The sequence below is a fragment of the Tachypleus tridentatus genome, chromosome 10, assembly GCF_004210375.1.
Source record: "Tachypleus tridentatus isolate NWPU-2018 chromosome 10, ASM421037v1, whole genome shotgun sequence".
NCBI classification, from domain to species: Eukaryota; Metazoa; Arthropoda; class Merostomata; order Xiphosura; family Limulidae; genus Tachypleus; species Tachypleus tridentatus.
The window spans coordinates 159,888,389-159,915,558 of record NC_134834.1 but is presented as its reverse complement, the minus strand read 5'-3'; the positions used below and the strand labels follow the sequence as shown (position 1 = coordinate 159,915,558).

The following is a 27,170-nucleotide window of genomic DNA, read 5'->3' as shown; positions in this document are numbered from 1 at the left end:
ACACCATACATTTGAAATAACATTACAAAAGTCTTTCTAAAAATTTAATCTGGGATATGCTACATTCGGTTTAGATAATATGTTAAAATTCAGCTCCAAGATCTGGTTTTGGTAATTTCGAGAGAAATTCATTTCAACTTTCAGGAAAATTCGTTTCTTGGTCTGAGGGAGTCTGAATCGCTGTGAAGACCTGTGTGGCATATTGTGTCACGAAGTCCTATTGTGGTTTATTCTCTCAGGAGGTCCTGTAGAAGATTATTATGCTGTGAAGTCTTGTAGTTCTTTATTCTGTCGGGAAGTCCTATAATGGTCTATTCTGTCATGAGATTCTGTAATGTTTATGCTGTCGGGAGATCCTGTAATGGTTTATTCTGTCCTTTCAATAACTATTAATCGTATGGTGTTTAACCCCCACTGGTAGTAAGATATATTTCATCTTCCTTTTCGTGTGGTCAAACACTAACATTTCTGATTTCTATTGTCCATTCTAATTGAGTTTAACTCCATTGCCTATTTTACATTTCAGCGTCACTACCCCGCTGTAAGCCTACGGTTATACGTGGTCAGGCGGTTTCTGTCCAACAATGAAGCTTTATTTTCATTCCAACTTCACACTGTGTTTTCTAACTCACTTCACCTGCACAAATCACCAAAGCTGTGCTTCTCGTATTAGATCCATGATCCTCTTGTTTTGAAGGAGATGGAATGAATATGACATGTGATTATCCTTGTGATACCACAATACACTGATAAGCACATAGAACAGCATAGCATGGTGTTGTTAAAACAAATACAAAATCCCAATTCATCGTACAACTTTGTCGTATTTTTAAATATTTTTGTGTAACAATGATAAATTGACCATTTCATTACTATTACTTACAGTTTATAGGTTTCCATAACTATTTCTGATACCATGTGTATATATATCGAAACGTACTAATTTACAATTCCCATGAATAATTAGGTTCAGAGTTTTGAATTGATGACTAAATATTATAAATTACTAAAAATAGCTACACAATGATACTCAGGCCACAACCTTTTGAACGAGGCACTTTCATGCAAAGTTTTCTACGGTTAAATATCAACATGAACGTTTAAAAATAAAAAGTTGAAAAAAGTGAAAAACAAAACCGAATTATCTAGGAGAATGGAAGTGAAGTCTCACTTGGACTTAAACTCTGATCTAAATTTACTGGAAAATCCAAGGCTAAAACACTACCACAGTGATAACAACAGTTATCGCAGTTTCTTAGCTACTTAGAGAGCAGGTTAATACTAGTAAATAAACCACAAAGTCCCCCCCCAAACGGTTCTAAACCTAAATTGTCTACAAACCCAAATTTCTGCTCACATTGAACTAATCTTTATTGTTTGTTTGTTTTTGAATTTCGTGCAAAGCTACTCGAGGGCTATCTGCGCTAGCCTAATTTAGCAGTGCAAGACCAGATGGAAGGCAGCTAGTCATCACCACCTACCGCCAACTATTGAGCTACTCTTTTACCAACGAATAGTGGGATTTATCGTAATATTAAAACGCTCCCACAGCTTAGAGGGCGAGCATGTTTGGTGTGATTGGGATTTGAACCCGCGACCCTCAGATTATGAATCGATCGTCTTAACCAATGGGCCATACCGGGCTCAAACTAATCTTGCTTCTTACAGTTATGAGAAATTATAAGTAAAAACAAAAAACAAGTAATACAGATTAAAGCTTCACGTACCTTCCAAGCGTCTGGTACTGGAGTTTAACAAGTCTTTCCACTTGTGTTGTGAGATGCTGAGTCTCTGGTACACTAACACTGTAAATGGAACGATTTTTTAAAATGAAAACGAGCAATAAATTGCGCGTAGTGATACTGTTAGAGCAAGCACTCACCAACAGAACATCAATAAAGATGTTTGAAAATATGTCAGCTTCTAATCGGGGTGTATAGGCTTTAAAGAAAGTGTAACACTAACAATGGTTTTATTTTAACAGAATAACGTTTGATTTAGATGAAAAATACTGGATAGTGAAACTTTTACGAACAGAAATCTATCTGTTTTTTTATGTTTTTTTTAAAAATGGTTCTCACTAATTATTTCGATCTTAAAATAAGCTAGAGACAACATTTGATAACATTTCTAAAACAAATCTAGGAATTTATTTTCGTTAAAATTATGTTACAATACGTACAACAATAAGGTAAAAACCAAAATTCATAGTGGCTTTAACAATAGTTTAGATGCAGTTTACACCAGCCATCGGGCCCCCGCTAGTACAACGATATGTCTACGGATTTACAACGCTAAAATCAGGGGTTCGATTCCCCTCGGTGGGCTCAGCAGATAGCCCGATGTGGCTTTGCTATGAAAAAATATACTAGCCACTTCACTTGATCAAGTATCGGAAATGTATATATATACCGCGTTTTTGTTTAACTTGAGGCATTGTGATGAATGAAACACAATATTTGCTATAAAATTATTATACTGACAAAAACAGTTTTTAACACTATATATTAATTTTTATTGTCATGTCACGGCCCAAAAAGCGTAGAGAACTGTCAGTATAGCAGAGAGTTTACATGAAAACTTTATGTGATACTGGTTGGACTCTCTGACAAATTGCTGCAGACTTGAAATGCTCCTCAATCACAAGTACACCTTTGATTGCGAGACCGAAAGAGCTGAATTTTGAAACAGAAAAATATTGGTTGGGTTTGTTTTGAATTATGCACAAAACTACACAAGGGCTATCTGCGCTAGCCGTCCCTAATTTAGCAAAGACTAGAGGGAAGGCAGCTAGTCATCACCAACCACCGCCAACTCTTGAACTACTTTTTACCAATGAATAATGGGATTGACCGTCACTTTATAATGCCCCACGGCTGGAAAGGCGAGTATGTTTGGTGTGACGGCGATTCGAACCTGCGATCCTCGGATTACGAGTCGAGTACCTTAACCACCTGGCCATGCCGTGCCGAAATGGAAAGGAAGAGGCAGAAAACCTGAACTCAATGATACTATCACTGTCCCTAATTTTGTGTTACCGAACACACGGACCGCAGCACCCACTGTCAGCTCTTGGACTACTCTTCCTCGCTGAATAGTGGGATCGATCGTACCATATAAAGCCACAACAACTAAAAAAGCGATAATTTTTGAAGCCAGGTTTAAGTCCCACAACCCAAAGAGTCAAGCTCTATAAAGCTATATAAATATAACAGTACTGTCTGTTGTCTTTCCATGTAACTACTTCGGAGGGTGTGGTTGGACTTCACCAAAACTGGTATGGAGGTTCATTAGGTCAAGAGTACATAAATTTCAGTTTTGCATTTTACGTTTTGCGGTTTTTATAGGCGTTTTTGCATTATTTACCACTACCTCACCTTCCATGGATGAATCTCCACCAACTTTGGTATGGAAGTTCATTGGGTCCAGGGGATAAGAGACAAATTTGCGATTTCATATTTTGTGTTTTACAGAGTTGATGGGTGTGTTTGCGTTTCCTACAATTACACGAGGGAAGCAACTTTCATTAATCACAAATTACATAACTGCCGTTCAGGGGGCGGCTACACTAGCTGGCATTTAATAAATTGAAACATTTTTAACGCTAATGCTAAAAGCTGAAAGTAAACCGTTATTTTGTTTGTCTGTTTGTTATAGTGCAAAACTACCCGACAGGCTATCTGCGACTTGATCACCACGGGGATATCAAACCACGTATTTCTGCGTTGTAATTATGGAAGTTTATTGTCGACCTTCTGGAAGACATTTTGTAGAATACACTGGTGGCAATGTTTCTAGTATAAAGAAAGATTATTAACTAAGACTGTTGTCTGTAGATTGTATTAAGTTAAAACCTCATTCATCTTCGTTCATGAACTGCGAGAAGTGACAGCAGTGTCCGGTTTTTCATTTTAGAAAGCGTTAAAAATTTCCAAAAATCAGTATAGCGCCTCACAGAAACTTTATATTAGACGGATTTAAGTACCAAACTGAACAAATAAGCAATGAAACTTTACAGCAAAAAAATTTTTTACAGAAACAAAAAGTTTGGCATCTTTAACCATAAAAGCATCTCATGCGATATGTGAGCCAAACGGTTAGGTCAGAGTTCAAAGCTTAAGCATAATCATTCCTGGTTTAAAACTCCTGATCAGATGGAATGCAATCATGTGGTACTACTCGCCACCTATATGACCACCGATAACCTAATATAAAGAAATGAATTGCGTGTTTATAACGTCCTCACTCTTGAATAAGTAAAACATCTTCATCGGGCTCGAACCTTCAAATCTACAGCTCAGCTTACTAACTTCAACAAAGAGATATTAGAAAGAAAATTATTAATTCAGGTTCCACTTGAAAACCTTCATATAACATTTTACAATATACAAGAAAAATAGCACACAGTACAAGTCAAAGTTTTAAAACTCACCAAGATCCAGGCAGAGCAAGAACCATGAGGTCACTTCCTTCGTGAGCGTAGCCAACGTGGACCAAGGAGTCCTTTACCACGATAGAAGAACTACAAGACAGAAGTAATACATGTATAAAGATCAATAATTAGGTTTTTAATTGTACATAGCAAAGTGCGACTTTTTACTTGTGTAGGTTTACGCGTATATACGTATGTATGAATGCACATCTGACATTTGTGTTTGTATATATATTTGACGCATGAATAGGTATGTATATAGGTTTTACGTATAAATATGCACGTGCATTCGTGTCTCATAACGCACGCATTTCAAGACATTTGATACAACTGACCAAAATCAATCTGCAGTATCTTAGATCCAGGTGAGACCAGTCTCACGAGCTTTTATATCTCAACGCTTGACTTAGGTCAAACTCACTAAAGTCCGGATTTCCTAAATGATCTTCAAGCGATCATATTAATGTGACCTTTAAAACTAGCTTCATATCAATGGCTAAAGAACACCTACATAGCTATGTAGTTGGTGGGAATATTTTTACAAAAAATATATTGGTTTGTTTTGAATTCTGCGCAAAATTACTCGAGGATTATCTACGCCAGCCATTACTAATTTAGCAATAATAGACTAGAGAGAACCATCAACTCCTTGGCTACTATTTTACCAATGAATGATGCAATTGACCATCACATTATAACGCCTCTGCAGCTTAACAGGCAAGCATGTGACGGGGGTTTGTGCCCGCGACCCTCAAACTGCGAATCGAGCGCTCTAACCTTATTTGAAATCAATTATGTGTATACATCAGCAACTTATTAAAAATACATTGTTCACTTCTTAAATTGTTTGTTTGTTTGTAGTTAAGCATAAAACCCCACAATGGATCACCGGTGCCTTGCCAAACATGGATACTGAAAAATCTGTTTTTAGCGTCATAAGTTCACTGTGCCACTGGATAGGAAATTTCTTATAACCTGAGTTTTTTTAATTAATAAGAAGAAAGTAAATGTTTTTTGATGAAATTCTTTCAGAGATAATCAGCAGATATATTCAAATCACAAACATGAGAGCCAATTAAGCATGGCGCATGTGAAATGAATTCGTACAGATTCTGGTAGAGATTAAACTCGTAAACAAGTTTATTAAACTCACTTATACATATATAAAAATACGTTAATAACAGCGCCATAAATAACCTTCAATTCTCTTTTAGGTTATAAACAGCAGTTGCAATTCTTAATACCAATCTGACGACGACAGCTGGAGGCTTCAAAATGGTAACATTGTTAAGTGTTCGAGATAATAAATTACTAATACATTTTTAAAGAAAGTCTAGATAGCGTAAGAGGTCAAATATATTTTATATGACCAGTAATTTTATTAAACTTGTATATATTTTGGCTTATAATTACGTGAAAATTTCTATTAAGACTGAGCCCTCTACAGACCTCACGTAGAATTAAACTATCTGAACATTCATATACCACAATAGTCAAGACTGAGGTAACACTAACTGTATTCTAAATATAACAAACACATTCGGTTTTGTAATTAAACATTACATGGTTGACAATCTTTAAATGATACAGAATGCTCATAAGTTATGAACCTCTCCGTCTTAAAGGTTTTTTAAAGACCTTCTTTATATAACAGCACGTGTGTATATATATATAGTCTGATGGCGAGTTTAATTTGCATATTAATTAGGAATACAACGAATTCTTAACAACTTTTAAATTGAAGTCAACAACCCTATTTTATCGATGAACAAAGGCAAAGAAAAAAGAACATTCATACTGTTTAACAAATGACGGATTCGTGGTTCTAAAACATTGGAAATATTACCGAATAAACGAAATGTTCTGCGTTTTTGTTTCGTTTTTCTCGGTTTATTTCTACGTAAACCGTGGTTCTAAAACATTGGAAATGTTACCGAATAAACGAAATGTTCTGCGTTTTTGTTTCGTTTTCTCTCGGTTTATTTCTACGTAAACCGTGGTTCTAAAACATTGGAAATGTTACCGAATAAACGAAATGTTCTGCGTTTTTTGTTTTTTCTCGGTTTATTTCTACGTAAACATATTTGAATTGAATAAGTCAGAGTCTAGCAACTTTTTCCACCTGCAAATTTTCAAGGAAAATAACATGACGAACATAACTAAATTTTATGTTCTAACGTGTTCATAGAACTTTTCTTATGTTGAATGAAGCCTGTTTTGTCTGTCAAAAAAACAAAAGAACATATATAAACATAACAGAAGGAAGATTCCATTTACAACAAATATTTGTTAACAGCTGAACTTTGTCATAACAATCGTTAAACGTTAACAATTTTGTACTGTCATCAAAATGGTAACTACGATACATTTGAATAGTAATATACTGTTCATGTAATACATTTTCTGATACTATGTACAGGGTGTTCGGAAAGTCACTGTGCACTTATATATTTATTAACAGACAAAACTGCACAGTGACTTTCCGAAAACCTTGTATAAGAGGTAACACAATTGCATAGAAATCAACGAACTATCCAGGGCTTTCCGTCAAAATTGGTATAAATTAACAATGCGACAGAAATAACAAAAACAGAAATGAATTACAACATCGATGCAACGAATGTTGCCTATCTGACGAACATTTTATGTTGACGAGACATATTTTGCCCGTCACTTTTAACCCTAATGTTCGAGTGACACATTATGACTTCATTACTTCAGCATTTTCATACTTGGCCTACATTTTTATATTTTTCATGAGACACTTTGGCTTCGTTTGTCACTTCTGGATCACCATATTCTATCACCATTTGTATGTTTATATGACGCAAGGTGTAACTGTCAATTTGTGATTTTTGTATTCTATTCAGTTCTTATGTTTACATGACGTGATTTGACTTTATCCAAAAATAATTCACTTCGTGGGATTGTTTCTCCGCGAATTCACCTTTCGCAGTTTTGAAGTCAGAAAGACCAAACTTGGTAAACTAATTCGGTGTGTGCCTATGTCTATGGTGTAGTCCCCACAACCTAGGAAGGTATCAATGGGACTAAAAAGAATTCCCATGGTTACTCAGACGTGATGTGGGTCTAACAGTGGAATTTCAGGGTTTTGAAACTGAATTTAGAATCGCATTTGAATCCTTCCCGGATATTGGGATGCCTTCTTTAAAACTGAATTTATAACCCCAGTTACAAGCTAGTGGAACCAAGCATGATACACATGCTACCAGAGGTGGGTGTTCTGACGTTTCTGTTTTTTTCGGGTATGAACACTTTTGGGGTAGCTGTAGAGGTATTTGTGGAAAATGGAAGGGCTTGATCGGTATTGGAACCTCTGTAAATATTGAGAGGGGCTTATGAAGTCTGTAAGGGAATTTTATGCTGGTCCGATGATTTGCATATTCCACAAACGACAGAAGTCCCACATAGCTGCACATGATACTTTATAAACATCCAAGTGAACAGAGAGATTTAGAAAAGAAGGTGGTTGTATCATCATATAGCAGATGGACACTTTATAAAAATTTATAAAAACAACAGATTCAAACTTATAAACTAAATTACAATGCAAAATTACTGCTCAGATATGGATATATTAAGTTTAAAAATATTGGTTTCTCATTAATTTTAAATATTTCTATCTACAGTTACCTGATTGGTGGAGATAATGTTACGTCAGCAACAACACGATTCAGAGTAATGAACATGCCTTTCAAAGATAACAAAGAATTCTCGTTGCCAGGGTACTGGTATAACACGTCATTCTTTGAAGGAAAGAAAAAAGAAATACACACAAACAAATAAATATAGATAAACAGCAAACAATGGAATTATTTGAAATGAACAGCTAGCTTATCTGAAAAGTTTAAAAACTGGGTGATTTGAATACCTTACAGACAGTTTATTTCCACCAATACATTACGAGCTACCTGAGGGGAGCCACATACTGTTAATGTAAATGACATATTTGCTAAATATTGATTTCATACACACTTAACGTGAAAACAGCGAGTCGATCATACAAAGAAATCTCGCTAGGCCAATTTCTCACATACAGTTTTGAATATGCTTAGAATGTGATCTCTTGATTCGTGAAAAAACCCAAACAGAATGGAACTCCCAGAACGCCAATTTTTTCACTAAAACTCTTCAAAACCCAAAGTTAATTTTTCTTGGTAACACTATATTTTGAGCTTGATTTGCGCTGTTAGAACACCACCTTTTATTCTGACCGCTTTAACTTTAACGGAGCCTCATATTGGCTACATCTAAAACGTTTGCATTTCACGTAAACACCACGTCTTGTGCTCGTAAACGAGATTATGGTAAAGACTACTTTCGGCCATTCTCCTAATACTGGAGTTTATTATTGAAAATAAGTTACAAAAATGATTACTTTGGAAAAAAATGGTTTTTCACTCGTCAAATGAAGATTTCTTTGCAAGATGTGAGCTAATGAGTACAAAAGTCGTATCCTTAGAAAACTCTTAACGCAAAATTACAGTTGAAAAGCAAATTTAGTATTTTTATCACTTTCCAGAACTGTGATGACCAAAACACCCACTAGCACTAATTTCTGTACAACTGACTCCAATTTTAGGACTAAAAGGGAAACCTTACGTTCAGTTTTAATTATCTTGATGTTGATTAGAGTGCCTAATATATATTTCTTTATAAATCAAGTTGGGGCCTACTTCTACAAGACTTTCAAAATAATTTATATTTATTTTATTTTTTAGAAATTATTTCATTTAAGTTTTGTTTCACAGCAACAGGTGGCTCTGAACAGCGACTCTGTTGCACTTACGGATAGATATTTCATTTTAAATAAAAATATGGGGTATTTACGTATTATTGAGGGGCCATTAAAATCACTTGAACGTATGAGAAATTTAAAACATATTAATATAATAGCAAATATATACAGTATATTTAGATTAATTTATGATTTTTTTCTTTTCATCATCATCATCTTTGTATATGGTTTTGGTTTGTTTTGAATTTCGTGCAAAGCTGCACCAAAGCTATCTGCGTTAGCCATCCCTAACTTAGCAGTGTAAGACTAGAGGGAAGGCATCACCACCCACCGCCAACTCTTGGACTACTCTTTTACAAACGAATAGTGGGATTGACTGTCACATATAATGCCATCACGGCTGCAAGGGCGAGCACGTTTGGTGTGACAGGGATCCAAACCCACAACCCTCGGATTACGAGTCAAATACCTTAACCACCTGGCTATTGCGCCAACTTAATAAGAAAGCATTAAAATAATTAAGAAATTAATGCCCCTCCGTTAATAAGTAAGTACCAAATATGGAATAATTATATATAAGATACTTTAAAATTATGATTTTCTTCAGAAGTTATAAAGCCACTAAATTTTCACTTATTTAGATCTTAACAAGTTATTAAGTATGACAATCAATAAATCCTAAGTGGCTTAAAAATGACTAACATTCTAAAAAAAATACGTGGATAAGTTTTATTGTACAAACTGACATTACTAAAAAGTGTATTACATTTTCAACACGGAAACTAACGACAATAAGAAAAGGGATTTTTACATTTATAAAAAAGCTGGTAAGGCTATCTACCACTGTCCTTAATTTTGAACTACTAACCAATGATAAGGCAGCCAGTCAGCAGTATCCTACCACCCACCATCCACGCTAAAAGACTGCCACTTATATCACGCACCCATAGTTAAAATACGGATAAATACTGGGATATATTTTTTGGTATCATAGATAGTCGAACCTGGCTCGCCAGATCCGTAATACAGAGCTCTCAGTGAATTAAAGTAAAAAATGGAATGTTAACTCGAGGGTTCCCTTCCACATTGTTGCAGGTTTACCTCTTTAAAAAGTGCCTTATTAGCAACAGCTAGTATGACAACTCTTTACCTGTATCTATTATGGATAACAAACCTTGAATCGCAGTATTATAAACCTTCAGGTTTACCACTGAAACATCAGTCAATATTACGAAACAACGGCTGATCATTATTGAACCATTATTACAAATTCCCAGTTAAATCTTAGAAGGAATCAAGTGGTGCGTTAGTTTAAACTGTGTTTGCTTGTTGTTGTTTTAGCACAAAGGTATCCAATGTTATTTGCACTCCCTCTATCGAAGGGACTCGAGCCCCAAATTTTTGCATTGTAAGTCTGTAAAGGTACCACTGACCTAATGGGACACTAATCTGTTTGAAATAACACGTGATTGAGTATGCGTTCATATATTTGAACTATATAATATTAGTAAGTCGTTACTATTAGTATAATTTACTATTTTTTACCGTATAATTTCCTGAAAAAAAAAAAAAGGCGACTCTAATAACTCTCCACATAGAAGAACAGTTAAACATCACAGACGGTACTCTAAGCACATTCATTTGTGTTGCTACTTATGAATCAGTGGGTATAAAACATGGATAATTACACCCTTAAAAATGTAAAGCAAGTTAATTATTCCCAGTTATGCTTAATTAAAAACAAACAAAAACAACTGAGGATAAATATCTTTTTTTTTCATTCTACACAACTAACCACTCTGCTCTCATGCATATGGGTTTAAATAAATTACGTCTCTACAGTTTCAATACTGGCATAGGTTAATGTACTTACGTAACCTTGACAAGCAGAATGTGCAGTTATTATAATATGTTTGGCACAAAGCTCATGCTATGAAATATATCACACGCAAGATCCCCGACTAGGTCTAACTGGAGGCGAAGTAATACTAATAACACAATTTACACGGAAAACATTAGCTCGATCATCATACTCACTTGTTCTTCTGTATTGGCAGTAGAAAGATACAACAAGACATAAGGCATGTTTTGATAGAGAGACCCTATCTCCTCTATGGTTGATTTGTCCCCACTAACTTGCTTAACTAGAAGACTCTGGGGAGGCTGAGGAAAATAAAAATGAAAAAAAAACAACAACTAATTATAACAGAAAACGAGAACGTTATTTAATGCTTAAGTCTAAACTATGATTGCAAGTTTGGCTACAGATAGGCACTCGCGTTTAAACTGTGCTTGACAGGCCTATATATATATACACACCCAGGTCTAAATGATATTTGTTAGGCCTGAGTATACAAATACAGTAACGAAAATAATTATGCAAACATAGCGATACACACCGAGTCAGAGTCAACGAGAAATACCAACTGTATGACAGCTTATTACTGGTACAAAGTATTAATTATCACAGAAAATACAAGATAAAAGTAGATTAGTTGTACAATGCACTCGTATTTTGTATACGAGACCTTTGTTTTACACAGAGAATTACACTGCGTTTTCTTATTACCACGAAGCTTATCACTGTATTCTTATGAAATACTGTTTAAATGTCCAGTATCATTTCCCATTCGTTCATCAACAATGTTCGTGATCGGACTCTTGTGCAGTCCAAATGAAGTCTTTGAATGGTCTGATGGATAAGAATCTGCTGTATTTGTCTAGATTTATGACGTCATTAGTTTTTGTGTGAATCACATCATCATAGACTTCGAGCTATTCAGACGTTTGTACCGATCCCTCAACATGCTTTACATTGACTATGACACTGTTATCTTCTGCCCACGCCATCAAACAAACCATCGTTGAATGTTGCCAAACAACTGGAACATGGATTCATCAGAAAAAACAAAACAAAACGCAAGTATTCAGTTTTGCTTCTTCCATTGTTTGTAGGTAGATGCCCATTTCAACCTTTTGGTTTGGTTTTCTCTTCTCAACGGTGATTTCGGTGATTTTTCAACTAAACGTCCACCTAGACAATTTCAAGTTATCCTTTATTTACAGCAAAGCTGCTGGCAATATCTGTACTCATCTGTCCTCTAGCTCATAGGTGATACACCCTGAGATACTTGATACTGTTTTTGGAGAGTTTTAGTTTCATATCTTGATCAATTCCATCAATAACGTCAGTTTCACATACCTTCTGTCACGCATACAGCTCCTACTGAAACACGGAGTTTTGCAACAGTGTTACTCATTTTATTTACACGTGCCTGTAATGTGGTACTTCAGTCTTAGAAGTCATGATTGTATATATACTACTACTAGGCATAGTATGCCTTCCTGTAATTTAATAGGTCTTATTCTAGTGTTGAGGACAATTGATCATGCGTTCAAATACGTATTAGCACGTGGTAGTAGTGCAGTTCATATTTGCAAAATAAAGACTGTGAACTCTCCACGTTTATTTTACACGTTTATTTTAGCTGTTTGGAAAATTATTTCCAAAATTATGTAAATTAAAGACTAAATTGCGAAGGCCTGGCTACAAATATATGCTCAAGTTTAAATGTTGTAGAGAGATCTGGCAACATACTTAAAACATACATTAAAAAATGATAATTTAAAAAACTGTAAGCAAGGATTGTAGCTCAATATTTTGGATCCACCAAAGATAAACAGCATGAAGCCAAAACAGATATTTGTAGTTGGAGTAAATAATGTCTCTATCCCCAGCTTTACGTATTTTCACGGTCATTACTTGCAGGTTTTTAAATTCCCAATTTTTTACTCATCTTGTTTGTGGTTTGTTTTTTTCCTGCTCAGCTATGGTAAAAGATTACTTGATATAGTAGCTAACTTTATACATTGTAATGATAATAAATGTTGCTAGTAACTAGACGATATGGTTCATGATAACTTACTGTAGCTATGGGATATTTGATCGCATTAGCTGGAGTTGTAAAATGTTGAGCTGGGGACTACCACAAAGATTTGTTTGAAAATATAGTGAGCATTTATAGTTTGTTGGTAACTAAGTTCTCTAAATGTTTAGCAATGGGGGGTGATATGTGCCTAAATTAAGATAACCTCCACTATGGGTGTATACAATTTTACCAATACCAAAGAAGCCCTTTAAAATAAAACATATACGCCTAAAACATTGCTTTAGATAAGTGTGCGTTATCTTATAGCAAAGCCACATCGGGCTACCTGCTGAGTTCACTGAGGGGAATAGAATCCCTGATTTTAGTGTTTTAAATACGTAAACTTACCGCTCTACCAGCGGGGGAATCTTTTATATAAATCTTCATGTTTTTCAAAGTAATTATTTTACGAACGAGTGTAACAAACTTTATATATGATTTCTTTTCTCCTCCTTCACTTCATACATAATACAGTGGTCGGTTGTCTAAAGACACCGATTGTATAGTGTACAAAGCACTGAGTATCTACATGTTGCAGTCACCTATTATTTGTTCGTAATTCCCTTTTCACTCTTTACTTAACCTTTTTTTAAAGAACATCGGAACTTGCAAGAAAGTTAATTATAAGGGGTAATGATAACAACATTTATGCCACAAATGTGATATTTTTATCTTATGTAAAATGTAGAAGAGACTAATCGACTTTTCAATATTATAAATTTTAAAACGGCTGGTTTGGGTTGAGAAAATTTTTTATATAGAGGAGCGAACAACGTTTCGACCTTCTTCGGTCATCGTCAGGTTCACAAAGAAAGAAAGGGTTACTGACCGGTAGTTGACCACATGTTTGAAGGCGGTTGTGTAATTGAGTGTGGGAATGTAGAGGGCGTGCTTAGATGTTGGATTATATTCATTTCACAAGTAAGGCCCATTCCAGCTGTTTTTTAAATTTATAATATTCTCTACAAGTGGGTTTTCTCGTCATCACGACTTTTCAATACCCTTACGACCTTCGCAGTACCTTAGTTAGTATTCTGCAAAAGGTCCGAGTGCGATATAACAAGCTGTGTTTGTTGTAGGCTGGCAAGAGAATAATTACAAACGGGTCGTTTTGAGCAAAAGTTATTTTCCTTGTAAGTTTAACATGCGTGCTATTTTATGCATTCTTATTTACGTAAAGCTTTGTTTGTTTGTTTGAATTTCGCACAAAGCTACTCGAGGGCTATCTGTGCTAGCCGTCCCTAATTTAGCAGTGTAAGACTAGAGGGAAGGCAGTTAGTCATCACCACCCACCGCCAACTCTTGGGCTACTCTTTTACCAACGAATAGTGGGATTGACCGTCACATTATAACGCCCCCACGGCTGAAAGGGCGAGCATGTTTGGCGCGACGGGGATGCGAACCCGCGACCCTCAGATTACGAGTCGCACGCCTTAACACGCTTGGCCATGCCGGGCCCTACGTAAAGCATTAACTGTCAACTGAATCTTTACTGTTTACGGTACTTTTTGCTCAAACGTTTCTTAGGATTTTATGGATTTCTTGCGACCACTATTATGAACTACAATCGTGGTTTATGTACTTAAGTTTAAATGTCACTTGGCAGGTCTGATTATAGATATACATGCTTGAGGCACAATTTTTATGGTTACTGCTAATTGGAAACATTATAAATTTGACAATGAAATTTTGAATTCGGTAGTTTAGTAAGCCACACTATTGTAACGTCTTCTTTTACGCACTGTGAATCTGTTTTCACGTATACAAATTAACTTCCAGCTAGAGGTGCGAGAAGATGACCCTCTCACTGGCTTATTCCTCCTATTAGTAATAGATTCTTTCACGAACCGACTTCCCTCTACTTCTGAAAAAAAAAAAGTCTTTTCCGTTTTCTTTCTCAGGCTATAAACAACTTTCCAATATTGCTTTTACTAATAGGGATAACACTGGACAAAACATGGAATTTACAGATGTGTGTGAGACAAAGTGTAGTATGTTTTAAAAGCAAGTGGTGTTGGTTCGAAGCACGGAAAAATGGACTTTGCATTCAGTTATAATTGGATTATTGTTAACATTAAGTTGATTAAAATTTTTCTTTGCCTTGACTAGACAAAAATACACTAATTTGCAAAATAATTATAGAACAATCTTTATTAACTGAAGCAGACAATGACTAATCCTCATTCCGTCTTGGTACTAATTGTGGTAATAATTTTGAATAAATTATATGAAACTATTATCAATATAAATATTTTTTGTTCACACAAAAAATATAATGTTTAAAACCCTTTCTCTCAACCAATGTTTCCCGAAGTCTACTTTTGAATTGAAACGTAGAACAGTTCAAAACCGTCACGTGTTAGGGTATCAATAATGATATAGTGTCATAAAGCAACAACGTGGTTTTCTATTGAATTATGTTGTCTTTTTTTAATTTTGAATATCTAGATAATTAAATCTCTAACAAGTTGCATTTTTATTTATGCTAGGTTGTTGTTGTTTTTTCCATAAATAAAACATTAATTTTGCTACTATTTGTGTTGTTTTCTTTGTTAACAATTTTAACATCTGAATAATCAGAGGAATAATCATTTTTAAACACGTGTTTAACTACACGAGAGGTAGCTTTTGAATATTCTAGAAAGTTGTCAATTACTTTCTACTATGGAATAACTGTGACAGTCTTTACATTTTGTTAGAATCACTGATCCTAATGTGTCATTGCGAATAAATTTTCTTGAAAGAAATTGACCAAATGTTTTTGCTGGTCATTTGTTTGTTTGCTTGTTTTTGAATTTCGCACAAAGCTACACGAGGGCTATCTGCGCTAGCCGTCCTTAATTTAGTAGTGTACGACTAGAGGAAAAACAGCTCGTCATCACCACCCACCGCCAACTCTTGGGCTACTCCTTTACCAACGAATAGTAGGAATTAGCGTCACATTATAACGCCCCCACGATTGAAAGGGCGAGCATGTTTGGTGTGACGGGGATTCGAACCCGCGACCCTCGGATTGCGAGTCGAGTGCCTTAACCACCTGACCATGCCGGACAGAAAGGGAAAGCAGTTAATCATTACCACTCACCGTCAACTCTTGGGCTATTCTTTTAGGAACGAATAATAGGATTCGAACCCGCAATCTCAGATTGCGAATCGAGTGTCCTAACCCGATTCCTCTCAACATAATTTTCTATCCCAAAAGTATTAAAATCTCAACTTAAAACACAAAATAAGTATTCTTGTAAATAAAATGCAACACACAATGAAGGCACGTTTTTCTTTATTCTTATTGTATGTCTGTTCGACCGCTAATTCATTTTCAGGAATCAGGAATGATAATGTTTTATTTAAAGAATAAAGAACAACGTGCCTTCATTGTGTGTTGTATTACACTTTTAAAGTTTCACATGCTGCTAGAAAATGTGGTCACAAACTGTTTAAGTGTGTCATATAATTTCAATTTATAGTATCACTATTTAAGCGCCCGCCGATGCCCGTGATATCAGCGCAGGATACTATTTTCGTGAATGGTATAATTTATTAACAAATAAGCATCAGAAAAAAAAAAAATTATCTGATTACACGTTCGTCTTTAAATCGGTTATTTTTAAAATTTCAAACAAGTTTTTTTTTTTTTTTGCAATGTAACTGTTCACCGAAAACCCCAAGGTTTGAAATAAAATATAAGAAAAAAATTAAGCTGCACAAAACTACACAATGGGTTATCTCTTCTCTGATCACTACGGGTATCGTAGGCATATCACTGTGGTACTAGGGGCTTGCATTGTATATTTATTTGATAGAATTATTGTCAGTTTTTATAAGATTGTTGTTTATGTAATTAATTGAGTAATGTCGTTACGAAACTTTATTCGACAAAGCATATATATACTCTGATCATCTATACACACAAAATATCTAATTCCACATTCTTTCTCAATTTACTTTCCTTCATGGTTGATTGATTTGTTAAAAAAACAACAGATGTTTTGCGACATTCATGGCTGCTTTTCTGTTTATAAAATAGCTTAGGTAATTGTTTTCCAGGCAAAGTTATTAAATATAATGTTTAGTTGGCACACATGTACCGTTGAAGTTGCTGGAACATATATACATGATGTCGTAACATGTACTTTTTATGATTTTGTTTGTTAAATTTTGTGCCACTCAAGGATAATTGTCCCTAACTTTGAAGCGATCGACAGTTAGTTGACTACCCACCACCAACTACTGGCGTGCATGTTCGGTGACAGGAATCGAACCCCAGACCCGCGAACTGCGAGTTGAACGAAACCATCACCAGACCATGCTGGTTGTTTGTTGTGATTTTATCAGCACATACATTTCAACAAAATTTGCTTCACACATCAACATGTTTGGTCTCCATGCAACAATTCAGAAATGTTCATAACAAAGTTTCGGTAAATCTTATCATTAGGGTTAAGATTAATAAAAGTAACATTTAAAAGAAGAAGGGAAAAATGTAACTTACCCCGTGATGATCAGTTTTTACCGTTTGGGGGCTAGAATGTCCAGCGAAACGTTGAACTGAAAGCTTAACCTTCATAAATAAAGAAAAAAAATGTTTTTTTACTTCCTGGTAATGAATTAAAATTACTCAAATATATAAAATATAAGAAAATCATATAATCTGTTATTGCTACATGAGTTAAACTATATCACATCATTGAAAACACAAATGCTTGGATTTAGTTTCGAAGCATTAGTGTCAATTTTCAAGTTACAAGGCATCCATCGTCAAATTTCTAGGGTGGTATTTTTTGTTGTTGTTTTTTTAAGCTTAATTTCTATACATGCATACAAATTATACATGATACGGGCATTTAACGGAAGACAATGGACTAATTAAAAATATCTCACATGGATTCCATTTGTCATTTAATTTCACAACATGAAATATTTGAAGATACACAATTTAACTGGATGGACGTCGAATCATCAGCAGGTTAACAAATGCTTGTTTTTACTCCTCAGATTTCTAACACTATTCACTAATCGTTAAAACAACAATAATGTGATATTTAACACAAAGTTAAAGTGATATTCAGTTAATGTTGTTTGTAGCATTACTATTCAAGGTTAAACCACAGACAAACACACATACACATTACCACACTATTTGTTAAACTGAAAACGGTTATTTAACAATAAAGCCGCATCAGAACAACTGGAATTGAACATCAAAGCCGTTATCAGAAAAATGGTAATTTGATAAGAACATATTCGGAGCAATCACTAAAGTCAAATAGGGGCAACAGATATTGGAATTCTTCGAATGCTGTTCCCCTCGGTGGATTCAGCAGATAGCCCGGTGAGGTTTTGCTTTAAAAAAACAACAACACACACACAGCTATAGGGAATAAAATCCTTTCAATAAATTATCACAAATATCGACAAAGATTTTCAGACATGAAGACTCATTTAAAAACGAAAATTTCACGTCACGTATAACTACTTTTATTGTACGAGGTATTATTTATCTATTTGTTGAATTTTGTGTACAACAGTTCAAGGACTATCTACACTAGCGTTATTTAATTTTTATCTGACAAAATCACTTAAAAAATTCTTTTAAAATAAAGTTGGAATTTCCATAAGAATATTTTCAAATTCTGCAAAATGATGAGTAAATGTTATCGAAAGTTTCTCATTCATTCATAAATGTTGTCACTGATTTATTTATTTGGCACAAGAAAGGTAAATTACTTTGCAGCTTTATTACAGGCTGAATAAAAATATTTAGTCACTTAAATACGAATTCGATTATTTTTAGGGATATATACTAGCAAGAGATAAATAAAGGAGACGTCTGCTGTAACACTGTAACGGACTTTGTTCCAGAATTTCGCGAACAAACGTCCTTAATTTAACCTGTTAGATCAGAGGAAGTCAGCTAGTCAATAGTGCTCATCGCAAGTTCTTAAACAACTATTGTCTGAATGAAGTGGGATGTGATTTATAGCGAACCTCAGGTTCCAAATAGCGGTGCTCGTTTTGCGACAATAGGCAGTAAATACGAGAGTCTGCGATTCAGAGGCTCGATTTTATAAAACAGAAATATAAAAGTTAAAGCTATCTGCTAGCATAAAACTAAATCAATAATTAAGTGGGGTTTTTAAGAAAAGGAACTTCTTACTAATTTTTTTTCACTTGTTTTGGAGAGAACTTTCAACTAACGAGAAAAAAAAACAAACTCTATTATCATGGAAAGGCTTAGTTGTCTATTCCGCACACTTCTGAGTTATATGGATAGCACACAAAGAATTCTTAGCTCCATTTCTCCAGGACATCAAATGCAAAATCTCACTTAATCTTTATTTTTCTAGATGCGACAGAATACAGAGGTCTCATTCCTGCTTTCTATAGACATTGTGAAGTCGCTAAATGGCCTTATAACGTTTTTAGTGAATTAAAGTTTGTGAAATAGAACTTACAAAAAAACTTACCTCGTAATGAAAGGTATTTGCTAAACGTCCAAGAAATGATACAAAAGTTTGGGAAAAGTTATAATTCAGTCTTTTCGACTGAAAAGGCGCTGCAGCAAAAAATGTCAAACAATGATAACAAATATTCTTTTAGAAAAGATAAAATGGGATCGGTAATTGGAATCTCCATTTATAGCAACATTAAAACAATTACTCCGCACATTACTAGTCATAGAGTAAACCTAGACAACTGCATGGAAGCTCACAATACATACAGAACCCAGTCAGTTTAGTCAGTATTTGTATGTTCTATTTACGACATAGTTACTAAGGCTCTCTGTTGAAGTCCACAATTTTTTTACCACTGACCACAGGCAAGGGAGCCCGTCAACACCACTCGCCATTCAGTAAGTGATTGGCTGTTAGTCTTATAACCCACCCATAATTTAAGTTGTAGAGAATAATTCGAGTTTGCTAGCTTTGAAATCAGAAGCTCTATCACAGGATTAACCTGTTCCCCGTCACTAATCCTGAAAATATGACTAAACAACTTGAATGACAATGTTTGGAAGAAATGATCGTAGTTTGTTTTTGAATTTTGCGCAAAGCTACAATAGGACAATCTGCTCTTTTACCAACGAATAATAAGATTGACAGTCACAGTATAACACCCCCACGGCTGAAAGGGTGAGCACTTTTGGTGTGGCGGGGATTCGAAACCGCGACCTTCAGATAATGAATCAAACGTCCTAATCACCTGGCCGTGCCGGACCGAAGTGGTCCTTGAAAAACCAGCCATTAACTTTAAATAATGTCCCCCAGTGGCTCAGCGGTATGTTTGCGGACTTACAACGCTAAAATTCGGGTTTCGATACCCGTGGTGGGCAGAGCACAGATAGCCATTGTGCAGCTTTGTACTTAATTCAAAACAACAACTACTTTACATAATAAATAAAGAATTGACGTGAACGGCGTTGAGGAGGTACATTACATTTGAATCTATTTTAAAGTATAAACTTTAAGACACTGGATAACGTAAGACAGAGTTAGTTGGGTGTTATCGGATATTCGCGAAAACTTACTCTAGGGCTTTCTGCATTGACGGTTCCCAATTTTGAACTGATAGAGTAGAGGGAAAGCAGCTACACAACAGCACACAGCAACAACTCTCAGGGTGCAACTGTCTGATCAGATAGTGAGGTCTGATCTTCACCAACAGCCACAAACGCTCGGAATGTTTTTTTTTTTTTTTTTTTTGTGGCCACGTGTTAATCAGGAACCACCAGATTCGCAGATGCGCATGCTAACCACTGATCCGTGCCACGACCATTATTGTGTTAAATAACACACGTTAACTTAACAGTTAAATGAGGAAATATATCATAAAGCTATACTTCAACAATATTACATTAAGTTAGTTAGTTTGTAATTAATCACAAAGCTACACAATGGGCTATTTCTGATCTGCCCACTTCGGGTACGGAACCCGCTTTCTAGCGTTGTAAGTCCGTAAACATGCCGCTGTGCCACTCAGGCATATTGAGTTGGAGAATTTGAATCATTTAACTGAAGCAGATTTTAAGTGATTCTTTAGTGCTTCGATTTATATAAGCACCACGAAAAATAAATTATACTGATACTGAATACATGCCCAACAGATGGAGCTACGTTTATAACACGTAACACTATGAAGGAGTGCAGTTTACATTGCAAATGTACACTGCTGGCCAAAATCTTAAGGCCAATGAACAAAAGAAAAGATATGCATTTTGCGTTGTTAGTCTCAACCACTTATTTGAGTAAAGCTTCGGAAGATGAAGATAAGAAAAGGGGAAATAAAAATAAAAAACATTTTTAGCATTTAATAGGGAAAATGTGAACACTATGAAATTAGCCTAAATACTAGCAGGTCAAAAGTTTAAAACCATACCAATGAGAAGTCCTAAACAGGGTAGGAAATGCCCAACAAGAGGTCTCAGTAGTGAGTTGCATGGACGTCATTGCGAATGACTGCAAACATTTGCTTTGGCGTGGTCGATATAATCGTTTGCAGAAGACTGGCTGAAATGTTATTCTAAGTGGTGAAAATGGCTTCACGAAGATTATGCACTGTTTGGAATTGACGTCCATTTCTATAGACTTCCCTTGCCATCCACCCCCAAACATTTTCAATGGGGTTCAGTTCGGGCGAACACGCTGGATGATAAAAAAAATCACGTTATTCGCCATGAAAAAGTCCTTTGTCCTGCAAGCATTGCCCTGCTGGAAGATCCAGTCATTTCCACATAAGCGAGGGCTTTCAGTCAATAAGAATGCTCTCTCCAACATGCCAATGTAGCCAGCTGATGTTTAAAGCTCCTGTATAACCTGAAGCTCCATTGTTCCATGGAACTTCCTCCATTGTGTCGTGTAGAAAATGTCTCCGGTGGAAAATCCTTATCGGGCCAGTAACGTTGGAAGCCATCTGGACCATCCAGATCAATTTTTTTCTCATCAGAAAACAAAACCTTTTTCCCCTTTTCTTCGTCCCATGTTTGGTGCTTCTCAGCAAAGTTTAACCGAGCTGTTTAGTGGTGTGGAAGGAGGAGTGGCCTTTGAAGACGTTTACAGTTTTAAAGCCTTTCTCTCGTAGATGCCGTCTTATTGTTCTTGAGCTGCATTCTGCGTCCGTAAGGACCTTAATCTGGTTTGACGATCGACTGGTGTCGGACAATATGTCGAATCCTACTGCTCAACGCCGGCGAAATTTACTTGGGCCGACCACTTGAAATTCTCGTTCCGTATCCAACAGGGTCTTTTAAGAAATTTGCAACAGCAGTTTTACTGCGCCCAATCTTACCAACGATGGCACGTTGAGAGAGACCTTGCTTTTGCAGCTCGACAATTCTGCCACGTTCAAACTCTGTCATCTTTTTAGCCTTTGCTATGTTTTTACCCAATGTAACACAGGAGATGTTGACAACGCTAATGCTTGAACACAAATGACTAAATTTCGTTACGTGTTTACCGATCAACGCTTCGTTTCAGTGTGGTCTTAAACTTTTGACCAGCTAGTATTTCATGGTGTTCACATTTTCCCTCTTAAATGCTAAAAAAGGTTTTTTTTATTTAACCTTTTATTATTTTCAGCTTTCGAAGTTCTATTCAAATCAGTGGATGAGTCTAACAACGCGAAATGCATATTTTTTTCATTCATTGGCCTTAAGATTTTGGCCAGTGGTGTATGTACTACTTGTGTACAGCACAATTTGTAAGCAAATATATTTAATCTAATTTGCTACTGCAAACTATTGCAATCAGTGGTTATTTACATAATATGAGATAAATAAGCATCAATTAAGTTGAACATTTCAATAACAGTTTTTCCTGAAGTCTGCTTGCATCTTTGTTGGATACCAGAAACAAGGTATCAAGTCACACACCTGTCCTAATTAGAAGTGTACGAAACACACACTCACGACTCTGCATAATAGGCATAACAAAAAAACTCTTACTAGAACAATAAAGCAATAAATATTTACAGTAATCTATCAAATATATTGTCGCACACATTATCGTCGAGAATATTCTGAACCCATCGTTTATTTAAATCTGAGTTCCATATGTTGAAAGCATATACCATGTAACGCCAATAAGGGAAAACAGTTAAGAACTTGAACGTGTTGAATGAAAAGGTTCGATAATCTTACCACTAAGATAACAACCTCCTTTTAGAATGCGAATGAAAAATCAAATATAGGCGAATCAAAAATATTTTTACAGCCTAAAGCTATACAGTATCTACAAAAGTAGAATTCTTGTATTTGTCTCAAACCCTTCTTGCAAATTTCTCGATCAAACGTTACAAATCTTGTATTGTTAAAAAAGGCCTTTCTCAGGTGTCAGTACTGCATATTAGCTTTTAAACTCAGAATTACCTTACAAGTTTTTATGCTCAGTCAAACTTTTTAATGCAACGAGTATGATACGCTGTTGTTGTTTTTGGAATTTCGCACAAAGCTACTCGAGGGCTATCTGTGCTAGCCGTCCCTAATTTTGCAGTGTAAGACTAGAGGGAAGGCAGCTAGTCATCACCACCCACCGCCAAATCTTGGGCTACTCCTTTACCAACGAATAGTAGGAATTAGCGTCACATTATAACGCCCCCACGATTGAAAGGGCGAGCATGTTTGGTGTGACGGGGATTCGAACCCGCGACCCTAGGATTGCGAGTCGAGTGCCTTAACCACCTGACCATGCCGGACAGAAAAGAGAAAGCAGTTAATCATTACCACTCACCGTCAACTCTTGGGCTATTCTTTTAGGAACGAATAATAGGATTCGAACCCGCAATCTCAGATTGCGAATCGAGTCGCACGCCTTACGCGCTTGGCCATGCCAGGCCAGTATGATATGCAATAGCACAGTTGACGTTGTCATCACGTGACGAGTGGTTTCGTTTCCAAAAGTATTTCACACGTACAACACTTAACCAACAAGTAAGTTCTTAAACAAATTACATTACATTAAATAATATTTCTATGGGATTTCTTGACTTATTTAGGTCTAAAATATATATACACAGTTCGTTTAAAACCACAGTCTTATCACTTTGTGAACACGCATTTAGACGTTTCTGTATAATCGGATAAGTTTGCTTTCATCGTTTTATAGATTGCTATAAACACTTTTTAGATGTTTTGTTTTTCTTAACTACAGGTTTCCTTTTCCGTTTTTGAGTTTCTTTGTTTCAACTCGTAACACTGCCAATCACTGAATGCTCATAACTTGTATCATAGTTTGTACACTTATAAAATACTGTTACTTTATAGTTTACGAGTAAATATGTTAAATAAAGTTAGGGATACACTGCTTTGGTCGTATGTATATTTTGTTTTTCAAACATACCACAAATTATTGATCTAACAAAAAGTGCCTGCAAGAAAATTTACTTAAATGATGCGTGTGAAATTGATAAAATAAGGATTTTTGTTTTGTAATTTTCGCAAAGCCATTACGCGAGGGCTATTTGTGCTAGCTGTCCCTAATTTAACAATGATAAATTAGATGGAAGATAGCTAGTCAACACCACCCACCGCCAACTGTTAAACTACTTTTCATTAACGAACAGTGGAACTGCATACTGTATAACGCCTCCACCACTGAAAAGGCCAGCATGTTTTGTGTGAAGGGGATTCAAACCCGCAAATAATGAGAGTTGAATACCCTACCCGCCAGGCCATGGAATAAGGAAAATTCAAGCGAAGGGCATGAAAACTACCACGACCGAACGTTGAACCATTTTAAAAACTATGAAAATATTTTCATTTACATTCGCCTTCTGTTTATATCCATTGAAAACTCGCGCATGCGCATTTACTTAGTAAGATGCGCGCGTATTTTCAGTGCAAACAAAAAATGAGTATTATTTTAGTGCCATTCACTAACCTTCGTGTATGGCACCTAGCACTCATAAGCTGGAAAAGTAAGTATAACCACTTCTGCTTTCACTTGCGAAATGTTTGTTTGTTGTTTTAATTTCGCGCAAATCTACTCGAGGGCAACCTGCACTAGCCGTCCCTAATTTAGCAGTGTAAGTTTGTTTGTTTGTTTGGAAATTTCGCACAAAGCTACTCGAGGGCAACCTGCACTTGCCGTCCCTAATTTAGCAGTGTAAGACTAGAGGGAACACAGCTAGTCATCACCACCCACCGCCAACTCTTGGGCTACTTTTTTACCAAAGAATGATGGGATTGACCGTCACATTATAACGCCCCCACGGCTGGGAGGGCGAGCATGTTTGGTGCAACCGGTATTCGAACCCGCGATCCTCGGATTACGAGTCGAACGCCTTAACACGCGTGGCCGTGCCGGACCCTTGCGAAATGAGTGTGCTTTAACATCACCTATAAAACGTATTACCAATGGATTCTATTATCCAGAAAAATGAGAACGTTAACAACTAAAAAAAAAAAAGCGACAGAAAAATAATGTCAGAGAAACCAACACTTGTTGATCCAATCACCATAATGAATAGTGGCGGTCCCTTCTTTAAATGATCACATACAGCTAAATATTATCACAATATCTACTTTTATGTATTTGTGTGTGTAACTGTAGAAGTAAGGTTGCTTCTTTGAAGAATCGTAAAAGCATATGACACCTTTAACAACCTAGATATGCGTACTGTAAACCTCAAAAGACTGAACCAGAAATGTATCTGTGTGGTACGAGCTTTTCCGTTAGCTTTGCACAGAATGCACGTGCGTCTTCGATGCACGTTAGGTGATAAAGCCGGGTGTCTGTTTCTTTTGAATTGTACGTAAAGCTATTCAAGAACTATCTGAGCTAGCTATACTTAACTCAGCAGTGACAGGCTAAAAGGATAGCAGGTAACTAGTCAACGACAACCAGCACTAGCTCTTGAGCTATTATTTTACCATGGAATTGTGGTATTGACTGTATGAATAATATACCTCAATTCTGAAGAAAATGAAGATGTTCGGTGACGGGATTCGAACTTGTGACCTACATATTATGAGTCAAATGCCATAACCATACTTGCCCCAATTAAAAGTGTACAAAGCACCCATGACTCAGCACAATAGGCATAGCAAATTACAGGGATTTGACCATACAGTTTAGTGTTAAACTCCTAAAAGCTTACTAGTAAGCTACTAGAGATAATTTCTTTCACCATTTTTAACACCGCCAGAAAGTTCTGGCTACTTAAATGCAGTAAGCAATGTAGGCACACCAATATTATATGTTAGAAAATGCTTAAAATTTGTATTTAATATTTTTATAAAAATGCTTTTTTTTCTAATTGATTTTTTACTTCTTTTTAAATAACAACTCTTGAGGTAGTTTTAAACATAATTATCCACACAGTTTATAAAATTATTTCATTTTTACTTATAAATAAAATTGCACTTTTAAGTTTATATTTTGATACCCAGTAATAAAATATGAAACAAAACTGAAATGTTTACTATTTTTATCCCTGGATTAAACACACAATGGTAACAGATGATCCCTTATATTAGCAACTGTCTACTTGACAAATTATGTCTCCATATTTTATTTCAGTTTGAGTCCATCCATTACAGTACTAACACTTCGATAATGAAGTGAAATTCCAGACATAATGGCACTACACAGATATTAACTTACAATCTAAGTACAACTAACAATGAGCAAAACATACTAATGCTCTGAAGATTTCACTGGTATAAACACTTTAAATGAACAAAAGTTTCTGAAATATGCTTTATAAGTAATAAGTAAATTCTAATGAATTTATCAAAACAGCATACAGCAAACAATTGCATCTTTAGGCCTTATAATATGTGAATCCAAGATGTGTGTGTTCATGATCACTTAAGTTTATTCTGGAAAAAACAGTTAAACATCTGCTATGAAAACAATGCTAGAGAAGAATGAAATAATGTTTATTTCAAAATATGGCCAAAAAAAAGTAAAATAAAATAAATTCAGCAGCAACACCAAAAGTAGAGACTAGAATAAAAAAAATAATGAAAGTGTAAGATGTACTTGATAATAATTTCTGCCACGTGATGTTTCAATTTGAACTTCACAATTCAATGCCTGAGGATTATCACTTC

At 35.6% G+C, this 27,170-nt stretch overlaps 1 protein-coding gene across 2 annotated transcripts in view; it reads right to left on the bottom strand.

Moving 5' to 3' along the window:
- Positions 1 to 27,170, bottom strand: part of in (inturned planar cell polarity protein) — a 103,720-nt gene that overhangs the window by 60,073 nt on the left and 16,477 nt on the right. For both annotated transcript variants that reach the window (XM_076464893.1, XM_076464894.1), the window contains exons 4-8: positions 17,613 to 17,681; positions 11,229 to 11,354; positions 8,087 to 8,199; positions 4,433 to 4,522; positions 1,728 to 1,805 (exon numbers count right to left, since the gene is read on the bottom strand). In XM_076464893.1, the coding sequence (XP_076321008.1) occupies positions 1,728 to 1,805; positions 4,433 to 4,522; positions 8,087 to 8,199; positions 11,229 to 11,354; positions 17,613 to 17,681 (476 nt within the window). The remainder of the gene's footprint in view (positions 1 to 1,727; positions 1,806 to 4,432; positions 4,523 to 8,086; positions 8,200 to 11,228; positions 11,355 to 17,612; positions 17,682 to 27,170) is intronic.